At 39.2% G+C, this 17,259-nt stretch overlaps 1 protein-coding gene and 1 non-coding gene across 11 annotated transcripts in view; both read right to left on the bottom strand.

The window, feature by feature from the left end:
• The window catches only part of LOC145994416 (uncharacterized), a 574,460-nt gene that overhangs the window by 79,484 nt on the left and 477,717 nt on the right, over positions 1–17,259 (bottom strand). For 9 of the 10 annotated variants that reach the window (XR_014442353.1, XM_083130571.1, XM_083130585.1 and 6 more), the window contains exons 6-9: positions 14,098–14,170; positions 10,108–10,148; positions 8,858–9,055; positions 2,861–3,854 (exon numbers count right to left, since the gene is read on the bottom strand). Coding sequence is in view for 9 of the 10 variants with exons in the window: in XM_083130571.1 (XP_082986697.1) it covers positions 2,861–3,854; positions 8,858–9,055; positions 10,108–10,148; positions 14,098–14,170 (1,306 nt within the window). In the remaining variant the exon portion in view is untranslated. The remainder of the gene's footprint in view (positions 1–2,860; positions 3,855–8,857; positions 9,056–10,107; positions 10,149–14,097; positions 14,171–17,259) is intronic. The other variant, XM_083130593.1, reaches the window with a different exon arrangement.
• Positions 17,159–17,229, bottom strand: TRNAS-GGA (transfer RNA serine (anticodon GGA)). Its single transcript has one exon. It is a non-coding gene; the product is annotated as a tRNA-Ser (tRNA).

The raw sequence follows: 17,259 nt of genomic DNA on the forward strand, positions 1-17,259 counted from the left end.
TATCATCAACTATGGAAGAAGATAAATAGTATGCAAAATAAAAAAAAACAAATGGCAGTCATGAGGCAAAATTAGTCTTTTTCCCATAAAACACTAGAATATTTTAACTTAGGTTTTTTTTTCTAGGTGAGAAATTGTTCGAATTTGAAAGAAAGAGCATGAAAAGTTCTCCTCACACATCAGCAACTGATACGCAGTATAATTTTGTTTTACTTTCACTGCGTCCTTTGCTAAGTTGCCCCCTCTCGCCATGTTGTTTACATAGACTATTTTATACGTAGATGACGTAACCTACGTGTAGACTATTGTTGTTTACGCGAAGACGCACATCACTGGCTAGAATATAGTGCGACCTTTGATGTCGTATGCTAACAATTGAAACACTAATTTTTAATTGTGCATTTATTTCCAAGGAAATCAAAAGTACTTCTGACGGCAGATTTATTATTGTCACAAGCGTACGCAAGGGGGGGGGGGAAGATGATGGGGCTAAGCCCAAGAAATTGGGAATAAAAATTTAAATGAAAACAACAAAGAACTGGGAAAATCAAAGTGTTTAATGTAAACTCTCTTAAAATCACCCCGAATTATCGTTTCTGTCTTTTAACACTTTTTGAAACGAGGATTGAAAATGATAATTACGAAATATTTCATTGTGTCTCTTGCCCAGCTCACTTCGAAAAAAAATCCTGCGTGCCTAGCGGAAGTGTCAGACTTCACATAACACATTTTAAATGTATCATTTATGTTTTTATAATTTTCACTTCAATATTTCAATAATCCTATTATAGAATCATAATTGTTGTTTGGTTTAGGTAATAATTATTTATACATATATATAGGTGATCCACCTGCACCAAAAAATCCAGTGCCGCCACTGCCAAATTATCATACTTGCTTTATGAAAAGTTTTAAAATCTAATAGAAATATTTGTTACACATGTCACTACTATTTATGTGGGATAAAACCGTTCCATTTATCTTTGTTATTAGGTATGCTTGGATCTATTAGCGGGGATTCTTGAAATTACCGGTTAATTCACACACACGTTCTAGTGTATTATTATTCTTATTGCTACATCTCAAAACATTCATCAGGTTACAGCCAGGGCGGTTCTGTCACATCTGCTTTCCATTTTTGAATTTTATATTAGCTGACTACTTGGGCTTGACTCCACTAACTTTCTCTGACTTCCCAGGGTTCAATTTTAATTCTCTTCATTCCATAACTTGACTCCACTAATTTTATCTGACTTCCCGTGAATTCATCTTAATTTCCTCCTAATTTTCTAACCTAATTGCAATAATTTTCCCTGAGACGTGATTTAACAAGGTTCATTTTGTTAATCGTTCACGCGATTTATTTATACGCTCCTTAAAACTGTGACTTTCATGACTTGGGAATTACTTTCAATTTTATCCTAGTCAATAAATGTGTTAATTATTTTTGTTTTCTGCAGTGGAAGTATAATTTAGATCATACCTCCGGGTTATCACAACACGCTACGACACCAGAGGTCCCGGGTTCGAATCCAGGCATGGGTGTTTTTGTGAGTGTCCCTTCATCAATTTCATCATCCACAACTCATCCTCATCGTAGTAATTAACCAAAAGTGACAGAAAGACGACATAAAATAACATAATTCAATAAATAAAAGTTCAATTCCACTCTATCAATAATTTGATTCTGTTTTTGGATTGTTTCTAAAAGTATACGTCTTGCAAACTCTCACATAAAAATCACATTTTTGGATATTTGAAATCTCACAGAAGCATTTATTCTTTGGATCTGGTGGTGGCTCCTACATTTTGAACCCAATTCTTTGACCTAACTTTTTGTTTAGTTTCGGATATTCTGAATGAATGCTAATTATCTGAACATTTTCTGTTATTGACTATCATGAGAGTTTATGGATTTTTTAAGATTTAGAAAGAATAATGCCGATTTCCAGGGTGGAGGTCGACTGACCGGTTCGGAAGTCTTCACCCCCTTCCACCTAGGCTTGCCAACTCTCCCTGAATGACCGGTAGTCTCCCGGAATCAAACTCACTCTCCCGATCTGCCGGACAAATATTGTTAACTCACAGATTCACGAAATTTGGTATTATTATATTTTTCTTTTCTTTTGGTATGCATTTGCTAAAGAAAAAGAAGTATGTTTTTGCACACCAAAGAATTGAATTTTAACATTATTATCTTGAAGACTCGTGATTAATGAAAAATGAGTCATTGTTTAAGTAAATTTCATTGTTAAAGAAATAGTTTAAACACATTGTTGCATCATAAGAACTGAAGAAAACGAAAACAAGCATTCTTGGGTCTATATCTTGAGATTTCTTTATTTCCTTCCATACCCAATTTTGTTTAAATATATATATACATTTTGCTCCTAGTGGAATTAAGTGCGTTTAAGTGTTCGTGCTGTTGTACAAGGTTGTTAATACGAGTATTTATGGTATTCCGTAGTATAAATTTATGGCATTTCATTATGAAGAATTTCGTCATAATATTACGACTTAAGAAAATCTGTATACTGATTGTGTATATAGAACTGTGATTTCTAGGCTGTTTCCATCTAGTTGTTTCAATTTTTTGTATTCATAGATATCAGCTTAAGACATTAGTCTTCCAGAACATTGTAAACTAAAGGGTTTGAAGGCTGTAAGAAACTCCTGGAATTTTATTTTTTAAAGTTGGCAAGCCTACCTTACCCCCATCCTTAAGAAAAATTTGATATGATTCGTAAATCTAACATAATCTGTACTAACATTGAGCATGATATATTCATACTTCCCTTAAATTTTGTATTGTTCAAAGAATTTCCCTTTTCGCTTAAAATTAGGTACTGGTAGTACCTACCTTGGGTATATGGGTCCCGAATTGGCCTGCTGGTTCTGCGGCTCCGCCTTCATGATGGCCATCCCTGCATTCGTGACGGCGGCTGCAGCAGCCAGCTGCGCTTCATACGCCGTCCTGCTCTGGGCTGCGTCGGCCATCTGGGTGGGATACCCGGGCCCGTAGGCGGGCCTGGACTGCATCGGGTCGAAATTCGGTGGCCTCGTATTGTCGTACCTGTGCTGCTCGTACACGGGGTTCCCCCCGGACGCCGAACCGGGGTCGTAGGGCCTGCTGAGTGTGTCGTAGGGCCTTGCAGTCGCTCCCATCTCGTAGGGCCGCGGCACCATGGCGGCGCTGTAAGACCTTGTGGAATCCGCCCGGTAGAGGTCCGACCCGTCGCCCATGGAGTCGTACGGGGACCTCATCTGTCCGGTCTGGGACATTGGTCGCGGGTCCCCACCGTCCATACCCATCGAATAGGCCTGCTGGGGCAAGGATGATCGGGATCCTAATGTATCCAGACTGGACACGGAAGAGTTCGAGTCCTGGTTCATGTATGGATCGAACGCGGGTCTGCCCGGAATCGGAGTGTGGGGCGTCGACCTGCAAGAACTTGCCAGGGGAGAGCTGCTGTCTTCCGTCTTGGGAACCACCATTTCCGCGATTTTTGTTCCGTTGTTCCCGTTTCCGGAGCCGGGGTTGCTGCAGCTGCTGACCCCTTCCTGCTTGGGGACGATCTTCGGTGCCTCCCTGCTTCGACCGCCGGGATCCACACTGTCTGGAGTCTTCGGTTTCGGAACGATTGGCAGAGGCTTGTAGTACGGTGACGGGAAATCGGGCGTCGTGGTCTGTGGCTGCTGGGCTGGAGATTTTCCAAACTTGTCTCCGTCTTTGTCGTATGGCGACATTGTCGGCTGCATGCTGCTGTAGCCAACGCAAGGTTTCGTGTCAGCTGAAGTTGTGATTTGCTTTGAGAAACCCAATGGTTGGACGATGTAGTCTTGTTGACAGCTCACTGGAAGGCATAGACAACAGCGACAACGTAAACAAAATGAAACTACAAAAAACAAACTTTCCGTCAAAAGACATTTTGATATATTTGCATGAACCCTACCAGAATAGAGGAGTACTAACTATATTTTTCAGAATGAATATTTAATTCTCAAAAGATGTTACCTATCAAATAATTAGGAGACGTTTAGAGGAAGTCTTTTCTGTACTAGATACCTTCACGTAGTCGTGTATTTCACTACGAAGCCAGAAGTTTCTAATTCGAACTCTAGATAAGGCATTGGGTAAATCATTGTCTTCGTCCCATCATCCATAAGTTCATCTTTACCGTCGCGATTAATCAAATGGTTAGAAAAGCAACGTAAAATAACTGAAACAGAACAAGAATGGATGGATCTTGAAAAAGATATGTTGTATAGAAAGCAAACTTCAGATTATCAGCATTAACATTTCCAAAATGACAATATTTTTAATTATTAAAACTTAGCTTTAAACAATTAATTAATAATCAGCCAAAAAATGTCGAGTTATTTGAAAGCTTGTAGCGCTAATATTATGCATAAGAGCATGCAAAATATGTTTTACAAGTTACATATTAACATTTACTAACATCTAATTCTATGTACTACCTGATGTAGTGCAAAACATGAGAGCAATATAAGTTCAAAAAGAAACTAAGCATAAAATTTATCTCTGTGGAATATAAGTGACGTCAAATCAGAATTTCAAAGTTAGGAACCCAATAATTTTTAAGACGATATACATTGTACAATAAAGGAAATACAGAAGTGAAGACCGAGCTACATGAGCTCATTTAGTTATACTGGATTAACAAATTTTCGATTAATTTCTCTCATGTAGGAAGATCACAGAACAGAATTTTAAATATGAAGCGGAAGCTTTCACATATCTCAAGAATTTATATCAATGGCATGTTTGACAATGTCTGTTTATTTTAATCCAGCAGTACTTAAAAGTCCGAATAATCACGATATCCACCTCGTAGAACTAATATTTGTTATATGTCTCAGCACTTTGTGTTACCATGTCAATACATTGATCAAACATTAGTAATTATAATTTTTGTATTAAGGACTTTTTGATATATTTATATTATACTTGTCTTTAGCATGTGTATAGAATTATCATATATGTGCATGGATTTCTCGTACGCTACTAAAGTTATAAAACATCAGTCTAGTAAGTGTACGACTAGTCTCTGTTCGTCTATTAACCACAAGTAAACAGCTCTTTAGAATTATTTAACCATGAACTAATCATAGTTTTTATTTGTATCTAGCATGTAAATAGAATCCCTTCTGTTGCTATGCCTAGTGGAATTTAATGACATGAGTACAAGCTGTGTTCTGATAAATGTGTTTCCAATGCCAACTCCTTTCAAAATATAGTTAAAAACCTTTCATCCACATGAATTGAAATCAACAACCAAGCGTGATATAACCAAAATTTAAGAAATTTATAAGTTTCTCAAGATTATTGACTAAAAGAATAGGCTGAAAAGTCTTTAAAGTAGATGAAATCATTTTCAGAGGTTAACATACTTTTGACCCACAATAACGTATGAAAGACGATTCTTTTATGCCCAGTTTGTCCCATTTTGTAGTCCCACAACGATTACTAATACATTGAAACAGATAAAGCTATCAAATCTTTTAATTCTTCGTTCTTGAAATCAACACACAATATTCTGTTAAATTCCTGGTGCCAAAGTTAATCGTGGCCACAAAACGTCGCATGAGACAGGGATATAAATATTCTTTTGGTATTCGTCATGGCCTTACTTTTGAAAACTAATTAGACAGTTCGTAAAAGGAGAGCCAATTCCATGATAACTGTCGATCGTCACTCATATTCACACATCGCAATTGATTGGATCGAAGAGAAAGAATCGTTGTACACTTACACCACAGGAAAGATAAAAAAGCTACAGATAGAGGGGAGAGAAAGTAACAGTTTGCTCTCAACAGTAATAGCCGTGTCCTTGTACGTTGGCTAAAAGTTTCAGTTCAAGAAAGTAGCCAACGTGATAGAAGTCAACTGTAATGAAGACCTAGGTTCTTCTTTACAATTATGCATGGCTCCTGCACTGATATGAAGTTGAAGTAATAATTTGTAGTTTTTAAAACATAGAAACAAAGCTTTACAAGAGAACAGATGTTAAGGTCGATAGTTATAATTAGCATAAAACTAAGTTAATTTCAACAATGCACAAAAAGAATCTATGAATGACGTTTTAGTAAACGCCAAATAATTTATTCAGTTAAACTTGTAAGCAATTCGTAATGCCACTAACATAAATAAATGCTTAATTATGATATGCAAGTAAACTGGAAAACAATGGTTTCGAGCTATTGTTGCTAAATTAGACTGAAGCGTCATATTTTCTCATTGTTGCCGATTGTTTCCTACAAAATTTCATTGCCATGCAACAGTACCATCTCCAGTCTATGTACTATTTTGTGAGCGTGCAATGATGCCATATATTTTCCAAAGGTATGTTTTCATTTTTAAAAAAATCACTTCATATACCGATATAGTGTTGTTGTTTCAAATCTACTTTACGTTCAGAGGTTAACTAATCCTACAGTTTAAAATGGAATAGGAATTATTTTGCACTGTGGCTCTACTGGGGGATGGAACCGTGTTAGCTCTTGATTAATTGATTGAGTTGGTTTTTAAAGTCCACTTTATGTAGAGTAAGGCTAATCGGGACTGAACCTACAGTTTAAACGGAGATCCTAACCACTATGTGCCTCCACCAGGTATCGAACCTGGGACCACTTGATCACAAGGCGACGACGCTACCACTACGCCATCGGGGAGGCTGTTAACCCTTGATTTCAAGGCAATGCCATAACCACTAGCTATACCATTGGGAGTCCCGCACCGATAGTGTATTTGTGACAGAAACTACTCATGCAAAAAATTAAACGCGACACTTCTTGGAAATGTACATGTTCTGGTTGTAAACACGCCTCAAGCATCACAGCATTTTTAGTGTGACTGATTCTTAATACAGGCTCCAGAAAAATAGTATCCATCACTAGCAAGTCATATTAACAGCCAATCAACATGAAATTATATTATTCAAAAAGACGGTAGCTAATTATTGAATTCAGCTACTTATGTACTGTGACAAATACTTTTATCCCTTAGAATTGAACACTTGGGTATACGCAGTGTGGTAGGGTCCATAAACTAAATTTAATTATTTTTGTACTCAGCCTAACCTGTAGTTATATTCAATCGGGTAGTTACATTCGGCAACTCAATCTGATTACTTAAATCTCGAAATGCAGTGTAATTGAATTTAACATAGATGAACATTTCTCTTAACATGGTGTAGTTGAATCGGATCAATTAGTTATTTAGATTTCGAAATGAAGCGCAGTTAAGCGATAAGCTATATTGTTCTTGAAAAGCAGCGTTAAATAAGTTATTGTTTGGAAAAGAGTCTAGTTAAGAGAAGCAAATAAGTTATTTTTGTGAATATATAATTTTCCTCCTGTCGTAATCAGTCCAATTAAGCGAAACATAAGTTATCTTGCTCTAGTACCGTAGCGAAACAAATACGTTATCATCTTTCGTAACCTAGTGCAGCTGAGTCAAGCAACTAAAATAATCTTGTGAAATGAGGTTGAGTCAAATAAATAAGTTAACTTTTCTCCTACTAAAATGTGGTTGACTCAAAAAAAATCCGTTAATCATCTCGTAATCTAGTGTAACTGAGGCAAGGAAATAAATTGTCTGCTCTCGTAACATAGAGTAACTGAACCTCCTAGATGGCGTAGTGGTAACGTTGTCGCCTTGTAATCAAGGAGTACCCAGTGGATGCACATAGTGGTTCAGATTCCACATTAAACTGTAGTTTCAGTCCCAATTAGCCTATCTGTGCACAAAAGTGGACACAACTAAAAAAAAATGGGGTAACTGAGCCAAAACAAATAAGTTATCTTCTCTCATAACCAAGTGTAGCCGAGGCAAACAAATAAGTTTCCTTCCCTTCTACTTATTGTGGTAGCGCCAAACAAATAGGTTCTCTCATGAGTATATTCTCTCCGGCTATATACCAGGTAAGTTCTGTGAAGTTTTCCAAGCTTTCGAAAGATAACGTCACTCTCATCTTCAGGGTAGAAGTGAGTTCTAGAAAGGTTTCCAAGCTCTCGACAGCTAACATCACGGTTATCTTCAGGATAGAAGTGAGTTCTGGAAAGGTTTCCGAACTTTCAAGAGCTTACACCACTCTCATCTTCAGGGTAGAAGTGAGTTGCGGAAAGGTTTCCGAGCTCTCGACAGCTAACGTCACTGTCATCTTGAAGGTAGAAGTGAGTTCTGGAATAGTTTCCAAGCTTTCGAAATCTAACATAACTCTCAATTTCAGTGTAGAAGTGAATTCTGGAAAGTTTTCCAAGCTCTCGACAGCTAACGTCACGGTTATCTTCAGGATAGAAGTGAGTTCTGCAAAGGTTTCCGAAGTTTCAAGAGCTTACGCTACTCTCATCTTCAGGGTAGAAGTGAGTTCTGGAAAGGTTTCCAAGCTCTCGACAGTTAACGTCACGGTTATATTCAGGATAGAAGTGAGTTCTGGAAAGGTTTCCGAACTTTCAAGAGCTTACGCCACTTTCATCTTCAGAGTAGAAGTGAGTTCTGGAAAGGTTTCCGAAATTTCAAGAGCTTACGTCACTCTCATCTTCATGGTAGAAGTGAAGATGAAAGTGACGTTAGTACTCAAAAGTCTGGAAATCTTTCCAGAACTTACTTGGTTGATAGCCCGAGAGAATCTATTCATCATTCGTCTCCAGGAAAGCCTCAAGACTTACTGCAAATTATCTCCTCTCGTAATCAGCTGTACCTGAGCCAAACAAGTCATATCACAACGGAGCCTGCAAGAACAGGCTATTACTGTTGCCAGAAATCCGTACGGCTGCTCAAGAACAATACTGAAGAAGACACATCACAGATCCTCTCTTCGATCCTGCCACTTACCTGGGGTGCTACTACTACTTGATCCCTGCTGCTGCATCATGCTCATCTTCTGCTTCTGCTCACGAGCCGCCTGTTTACTCGCAGCTGCTAACGGGCATCCCGATAGGCTTCTGTGCGTATTTCTATTGCTGTTTACATGACCTCGGCCATTGCAACCAGGGGTTGGGCATTTGAGTATAGTCTCATGCATCGCCAGTACTGTTACATAGGACATTACAACAGAATCAATACCGAGTATCTACCCTTTCTCGCTTTAATTTTTTTGTATAAAATCACGAAGACTTTTAAATATAATAATTACAAAAACAGAAAGGGTGAAACGAAGGAATAAAGTGAATTGATAAAAATTTGTATCAATAAACAACAAACTAAATTATTGTACTGTGAGAAGAAGAAGACAAAGATAAGAAAAGAAAGAAGATTTTTTTTTTAATGTGAGTTTGTAATTTAATCATGTAATAATTAGCAATAGTACTGTTTCAAAATTTATTTCATTACTTTTGCACAACTGACTTTAATGTTATTAAATGATTTAAAAAGTTATATTAGATTGGAATACAATTAACACGGGCTCTTAAGCTTGAATCTTTCAATTTCTTTCTTCCAATGGAAAGTAAAGAAAACAAATGAAAAACAATAAGCGGTTGCAATCACTTTTCAACACAAAGTACTTATAACATATTTGTACATAATAAACAAGTATAAGCCAATAAATATCATTATAATTATAATTGAAGAGGAAAATATTCCAAAAGGAAAAAAATCACATTACGGAAGAAGAAATTGTCAAGTTTCACTTTTTTTAAAAATAATATTTTGTTCCTGATCAGGGAAACACAAAGGCGTATATACTCAACACTGGCCGATTCTGGTGCATGCCCTAAGAACAGATTCAGAAAAGTCACATTTTCTTTTCTTACAAAATGGAGTTTTAAAAAAAACAGTAACTGACTTTATCAGCACTTATTGTTGAGGTTTTAGCTCTAAGATGCCCGTACATACTATTTCGTACATGTGTATCATGGAAGAACATAGATCATAGAGAGCAAAAAAAAAGTAGTTGCCAACAGATAAAAAGTATAATACGCAAGCAACGTGTACTACTGGTCTATTATAATGAAATAATGTAAAACAAAATCGAACCAAGTTTTAAAACGCAACTAAACAAAATCATGCGACTACAACTAATTTCGGACTACACAAGAGAGAGAGAAAGAGAACAATCTTATGTAGAAGTAAGCTGAACTTACTTTCAGGAGTTACTTTATCCTTTCGTGGACAACCAGACAGGCTGAAAAGAAAGATAAATTGAATCATAACAAGAAGTTCAATTGACTGTACATTATACAGTTTCTACAATACACTCGTATTGGAGTTGCAAGTAATAATATAGCAGCTATATATTTCTTGAATTATGAATAAACAAACCAGAGTGCTATGCAGTTAAGTATAGCTACAAAATCCACTACGAAATGTAATAAAAATATGTTTCACAGTAGTTAAGTTCTACATTTCCTAAATTGGCACAGTTAATAGCATATTATCACTGACAAATGAGTGCATATTATTGCGCAAATACCCAATTCAGTATATCAAGTCCATTGCCGACTTCCTGAATTGCTTTTGTAAAAATAATATAAGTTTTTATTACGTGAGGTTAGCAGCACACAACATGACGTGATTTTTAGTTTATGAAATACGATAAATTCATAGATACGCATTCGCTTTTGATATAATATTCTAAATATGCTGAAATAGTATATGAGTAAATCACAAAGTGAATATTTGAATGTCAATACATTCAATATCTACTTATTTGTAAATAAACTTATTTAACATTCCAAAATTATTCATTTTGTAATTTACGTAGTTATATACTTTCTTTTGGAGGTAAACTGAGTTACAAATTATGAACGATATAATTATATATACAGGGTGTTTCTAAAGGTCGTTTACAACGCTTGGGAGGTGATTCCTCACACGAAAACAAGCAAAAAGTCTAAGTTCCATTTTTACGACTGAGGCTTCGTTTCCGAGATAGGACCCTCGCAAAAGGTGACAAAGTGATCGTCACACCTAACTGGGACGAATACTATAACAGATAGAGAGGCGGTTCCAAGGGAATCATAAAGGAATCGTATGTGCTCAGTCCGGAAGTCACTATGAAAAGTTCACTGCACGCATGCGCAATGGAGTCCTCAAAGGAATTGGGGATTTCCAGCAAGAACAATGCATTGAAAAGGTATGTAACGCAGCAAGAATTACCGTGACAATGAGAAATGCGTTCAAAACAACACATCCCAACCTCAAACATCAAAACATGAGCACCGAACACAAAATCCGAAAAGTTGAGCACGGTTGCATACCCCAGTTACACGCGAGGAATGAACGAATCATGTCATGTGGCATACGAGAGACACATTACTCCACCAGGAGGAGGGAAAGAAAAACGCAATATCAGATGATTGCGACAACGTGTATTTTTACACGCGACAACTACATAATATCCCCCCCCCCCCACACACACAACAAACAACAAATGCTACAATGTCTTATGCACAGACAGTGCGTGTCACTGTACACCAACTGAAGATGTCACTTTCACCACACAAAGGGGGTGGGGAGCAATACGAAAAGTGTTTGCACGTATCATTGTGACGTAAAAGAGACCAGTTTTGGAAGCGCTGCACAGGCAAGTCTGGCTCTCGTAGTCTACGTTTGACCTTCATGACTGCTGTTCCCGCGAGAGGAGCTGGAAGGGTTGGTTCTCTCCGGCAGTCGTTCCAGTCGTGTTGCAGGTGCTGGGATATGATCAGCAGTTCGCTCTAGGTTGTCATACGCATTGAAGAGTACTAGTATGTTGTATTGAAAGAAGTTGACGTTGTAGAGTGGGCAAGTCAAGTATCGCAACAATTGATCTGTGGTGTTCGTACGGTGATCCGGCCAATTTGTGCAGTGTTCCAGTGTTAAACAAAAACAATACTTTGCAGTTTCAGCTCCCTATTACACAGATGGCTGCATATACGACCCAGCAGCTAGCAGACATGCATCTCATGTATGAGGAGGCACGTGGTAATAGCTGTGAGGCAAGGTGTCTTTATGGAGAATGCTTTCCACATAGACATTTACCGTCTCACACCTTCTTCCAGGTAGTGGACAGTCGACTGCGTGAAACAGGGTCAGTGTTACCACCGCAGCAAGAAGTTGGAAGACCCTGAAGTGTACGCACACATCAGTTTGCAGAAGATGTGTTAACAGCGGTCGCAGAACATCCTGGCACCAGTACGCGAGTGCTCGCTCGGGCACGAAACACGTCTCATGTGAATGTTTGGCGAGTGTTGTCAGAGGAAGGAATGCACCCTTTTAAACTGCAGAAAGTACAAGAACTGTTACCTCGTGACTTTCGCCCTCATATGGAGTTTTGCCAATGGTTGTTGCATCAGCTGGACACAAACCCTCACTTTGGGGCAAACGTATTGTGGACAGATGAAGCCATTTTCACCAGGATGGATGTCTTCAATAGTAGAAACAGTCATGTATGGGACTTTGACAACCCACAAGCACTTTTTGTGGCCCATCACCAGCACAGGTTTTCAGTGAATGTGTGGTGCGGGATAGTACATGATCATTTAATTGGACCATACATTCTCCCTGTTCGCCTGAATGGTCGCACGTATCATGCATTTCTTAGTGAGGTTCTGCCTGAACTGTTGGAGACTGTACCTTTGGCACTGCGGCAAGAAATGTGGTACCAACACGATGGTGCACCAGCTCATTTCGATTGTAATGTACGACATTTCCTGCATGACGTGTTTTGCAATAGGTTAATTGGTAGGGATGAGCCTGTGCCTTGGTCACCGAGGTCGCCAGATCTCAACCCTCTCGATTTTTTTCTTCTGGGGAGAAATGAAAACCCTCGTATACGACACACCTGTCACATCAGCTGAGGACCTCGTTGCTCGCATCAACGTCGCCGCCGCGACGGTAGCAGATACACCTGGCTTGTTTGCTCATACTCGACAATCCTTGATTCGTCGCTGTCATCTCTGTGTAGAAGTAAACGGCAGACATTTGGAAAACTGTCTGTGATTATTGCCCTCGGCAAATCTCACTGAGAACACTCTTGGTATTGCTGCCCACCCCCTTTGTGTGGTGAAAGTGACATCTTCAGTTGGTGTACAGTGACACGGACTGTCTGTGCGTAAGATATTGTAGCATTTGTTGTTTGTTGTGTGTGGGGGGGGATATTACGTAGTTGTCGCGTGTTAAAATACACGTTGTCGCAATCATCTGATATTGTGTTTTTCTTTCCCTCCTCCTGGTGGAGTAATGTGTCTCTCGTATGCCACACGACATGATTCGTTCATTCCTCGCGTGTAACTGGGGTATGCAACCGCGCTCAACTTTTCGGATTTTGTGTTCGGTGCTCATGTTTTGATGTTTGAGGTTGGGATGTGTTGTCTTGAACGCATTTCTCATTGTCACGGTCCTTCTTGCTGCGTTACATACCCTTTCCATGTATTGTTCTTGCTGGAAATCCCCAATTCCTTTGAGGACTCCATTGCGCATGCGTGCAGTGAACTTTTCATAGTGACTTCCGGACTGAGCACATACGATTCCTTTATGATTCCCTTGGAACCGCCTCTCTATCTGTTATAGTATTCGTTCCAGTCAGGTGTGACGTTCACTTTGTCACCTTTTGCGAGGGTCCTATCTCGGAAACGAAGCCTCAGTCGTAAAAATGGAACTTAGACTTTTTGCTTGTTTTCGTGTGAGGAATCACCTCCCAAGCGTTGTAAACGACCTTTAGAAACACCCTGTATATATAATACAGATATCTTGATACTTCAAACATGGCTTTGCATTTACGCACTGGTGTGGTGGTGTGTGTGTGTGTGTGTTGCTTGTGAATGTACATTTGCTGAAACACACTTTCTGAAATATTTGTTTTTCAGATATGTAGCTTACAAAGAGGTGCATTGTAAATTATGAAAACTAATTTACATAACTTGCCTATTTGGTTTAAATAACCTGACGATGAGCAAATAAATATTATGAACAATTTCTCATTAATAATTTTCATGCAAACATTCGATTTTAATATACGAAAATTTCATAATATGTAAAACATGGCCTCACCGTTATAAATCAGCAGGGAAAAAATGATGTCGAGATAAGTGAAGTGCCAATTTTGTTATCTTTATGGTAGGTTTAAACAGATCTTTCATGCTGGTTCTTACCTTCGATGGTGGGAATATAGTCCAGTTACATGTCCTTGACCATCACAACCGGGTGTGGGACATTTACTGCCCTCTGAAAGGAAAATAAATGAAATGACATGGTTCCTAATTGAACTGAATAAACAATAACCTTCACACAAATGTAATGAAAATAGAAATAGTAATAAAAATAGATTCAGTTTCTACACTTTTATATGCTAGATACTATATTACACAGAAAATTTTCCGGAATATTCTAAAAAGGAAGAAATAATGTTATGGTATGCACAAGTTAACAAACATATGTGGCTTCGAAGAAATTTGAATTCACCATCCCTGAATTTTGGGCGCCACATGTTAATACATTCAAATCGGAGAGCGGCTATGACATTTTCCCATTTAAAAATTATTGAAATGGAGGAGAGAGAGAGCTAAATTAGCTTCTAGTCAGAAATATGCTGACACTATCAAAATTCATAGTGTATTATAACGCTTAAAAATTGAAGTGTTCAGCTTTATTAAGACACATTTTGCTACATCTTCTGTTCTTTAAATAGCATATAATTAGTGAACTATATCAAAATACTTATTAGTAAGTTTGTTACATAACTATAATCAATATATATATACAGGGTTCAGTACATGTTCTCTCACTTCACTGGTGGGTTAGATAGATAGATGAGTAAAGGTGTGGTGGTAAAAGGATTAAAGTACAGTCAAAAGCAATAAAAATTGGGCACCTAGATCATGGAATACTAGTTTCACTGCAATTTTCAATGGCAACTTCTCCAAATGACGTATAGTTATGCAAGAAACAAAACGTTTTGCAGGGAAGCAAGTATTTCAGGATCTAGATGTCTCATTTTCATTGCCGGTGAGTGTACATTTATTGGAATGGTCTTTGGCGGATATTGCAAGAAAGGTCGGCTGCACAAAAGAGAATTGGGTGCTTTAAAAGGGTCCAGTTAGAGATGATGATGTAAATCCCTGCCTAGAAGTGTATCTACGCCTTATTGGCAGTGAGGGCACGGGAGGGGAGGGGAGGGGAGGAGACGACATCTATTCTTGGACGCGGATGAAAATCACGCCGCGAGATTAGGGACATGAGCTCGTGACCGAGGCAGAAGGCAAGAGGCCGAAAGAGCGAATGCTGCCAAGTCTTAACACAGGCGAGCGTGAGTTCGTGCTCTGGGTAACTAACACACGGTAAGGCTCGTCGGCAAAGACTAAGTAGGAAGGAGAGAGGACGAGAGAAGGAGAGGGAGAGAGAGTCTATAGTCCACTGCAGGTGGAACAAAACCCAGGTCCGCAGGCAAGCATGCAACACACGTACCGGCAACTATTGAATAGTTAATTTCTATTCAAATGCGGGCAAGCTCCGTGCAGAAGGGTTCTCCCCCCCAAACCCCCTTTCCCCATCGTCGACCTTACGGTATGGAAAATAACTCGGGAGTTCCCTGGAGTGAATTACTCATTATCTTCGCGACGTTCCTGCCTTCATCCTCTGGCTTATGCTCAGCCTCTCCATCTGGTATGTGCCAGCCACATTGGGTTGCTTGTACATGACCTTAGCAGCCACGTTCGGGGATGTCGAACCGCTGTGAAATTTCTTCAGAGCCCTCTGAAAGCGTGCTTCAAACCGCTTCCTGTTGTCAACAACATTCTCAGTAATTTTTTAGCATTCCAGAAGATTTACAATACGCATATTGCTATTTTGTTTCCTAGATACATGTGACTTCCATACCTCGCACAGCTTAAAACACATTCTCTTAAGAGGAAGGACATAACACCATGTTTGTGTTTTAGTGTCTCGTGAAAACACACGTAATTTCAGGAGATAAAAACACATACTCCCGATCCTAGGTTCGATACCCGGTGGAGGTAATAGTGGTTCGGATCCCACTTTAAACAGGAGGTCCAGTCCCGATTTGCCTTACTGTGCACGAATTGGACTTGAAACATCAACTAAACAACAGCAACACATACTCCTGACCAGGCCCGTAGGCAGAATTTTATTTGGCGGGGGGGGGAGGGCATTACTTATCAGCAGCCGCAATCTAAAGGCAAAAAATGGGGGAGGCGGTGCAGAAGCCATGAAGATGAATTTCTCAGTATATTACAATTTACTGTACAAAATGTTTAATCTCTGACAAGGAAGTCAAATTAATTACCACAAGGGCCTTGAGCCTACCGACCCCGCCTGACTACGTGCCTGCTCCTCATGATCATCTGTGTATACTAGCGGTGAATCCAGACGTCAGAGCCTCACTATACTATATCCCGGGAATCTCTGAGGAAATGTCGCGCAAGAAGGGGAGATAGCAAGTGGTAGGAGCGAAGCAGTACACGCTGCTACGAAGGCTGGGAACGCTTTCCCCCTCCACGCAATCCAGTTTCCTCACGTTTTCATTGGTCAAGCCCTATCGAGTTACTACTTTCACAGAGTTTGCTAGCTTCAGAGATTCCCGGGACAGAGTATAGTTTGCATTTTGCGGACAGAACGTAACAAGAGCCTCACAGAGAACTTCACTGGCTGTGAGTCCAGATGCCAGGGCCTCGGTAGTATGTAAAATGCAGTCCAAGGTGAAATACGTAAAAGGAAGGTTGACATTTTGGTGTCTATGGAAAGGGTCTATTGAAACTGCTCTAGTGCGGGAAATACAATATCATTTATTTATCTGTTTGTTAAAATATGATTAAACTGAACAATAAGATCTGTAATAGACTTATATCTGCCAGAAGAACAAATCTCCCGCTGGACTCCACGCGGAAACTTTCCATAAACTAGCCACTGCTACTGATGTTTTCACCTACTTTCGCTTAGTGCGTTCCTAAAGCCAGTAAAATAACTAATTCCACTAGACTCACGAGTTCACTTGTTTATGTTCTATCCGTTCGTTTCGTTTTGACTTAAGAAACTCACTCTTATAGATCAAGACTCATTGAAAAATGAGTTGGAAGTCAAAGGTGGACTACTGTCCTTGTAGGAAGCAGTAACATTTAATATACCACTAAATACCATGCAAAATGCACATCCATTTAACTTGTTTTTTTCTTACGTAGAACTGTTAGGGAAAAATGCAGGCTCGACCAGGACTCGAACCAGGGTCTCTGGCATTCCGTGCCATTGCTCTACCACTGAGCTACCGAACCGGCCTGGCTTCGCCTGATTTTTCGCCTCCG

This window comes from Lepisma saccharinum, chromosome 1 (genome assembly GCF_977018435.1).
Source record: "Lepisma saccharinum chromosome 1, izLepSacc3.1, whole genome shotgun sequence".
Lineage (NCBI taxonomy): Eukaryota > Metazoa > Arthropoda > Insecta > Zygentoma > Lepismatidae > Lepisma > Lepisma saccharinum.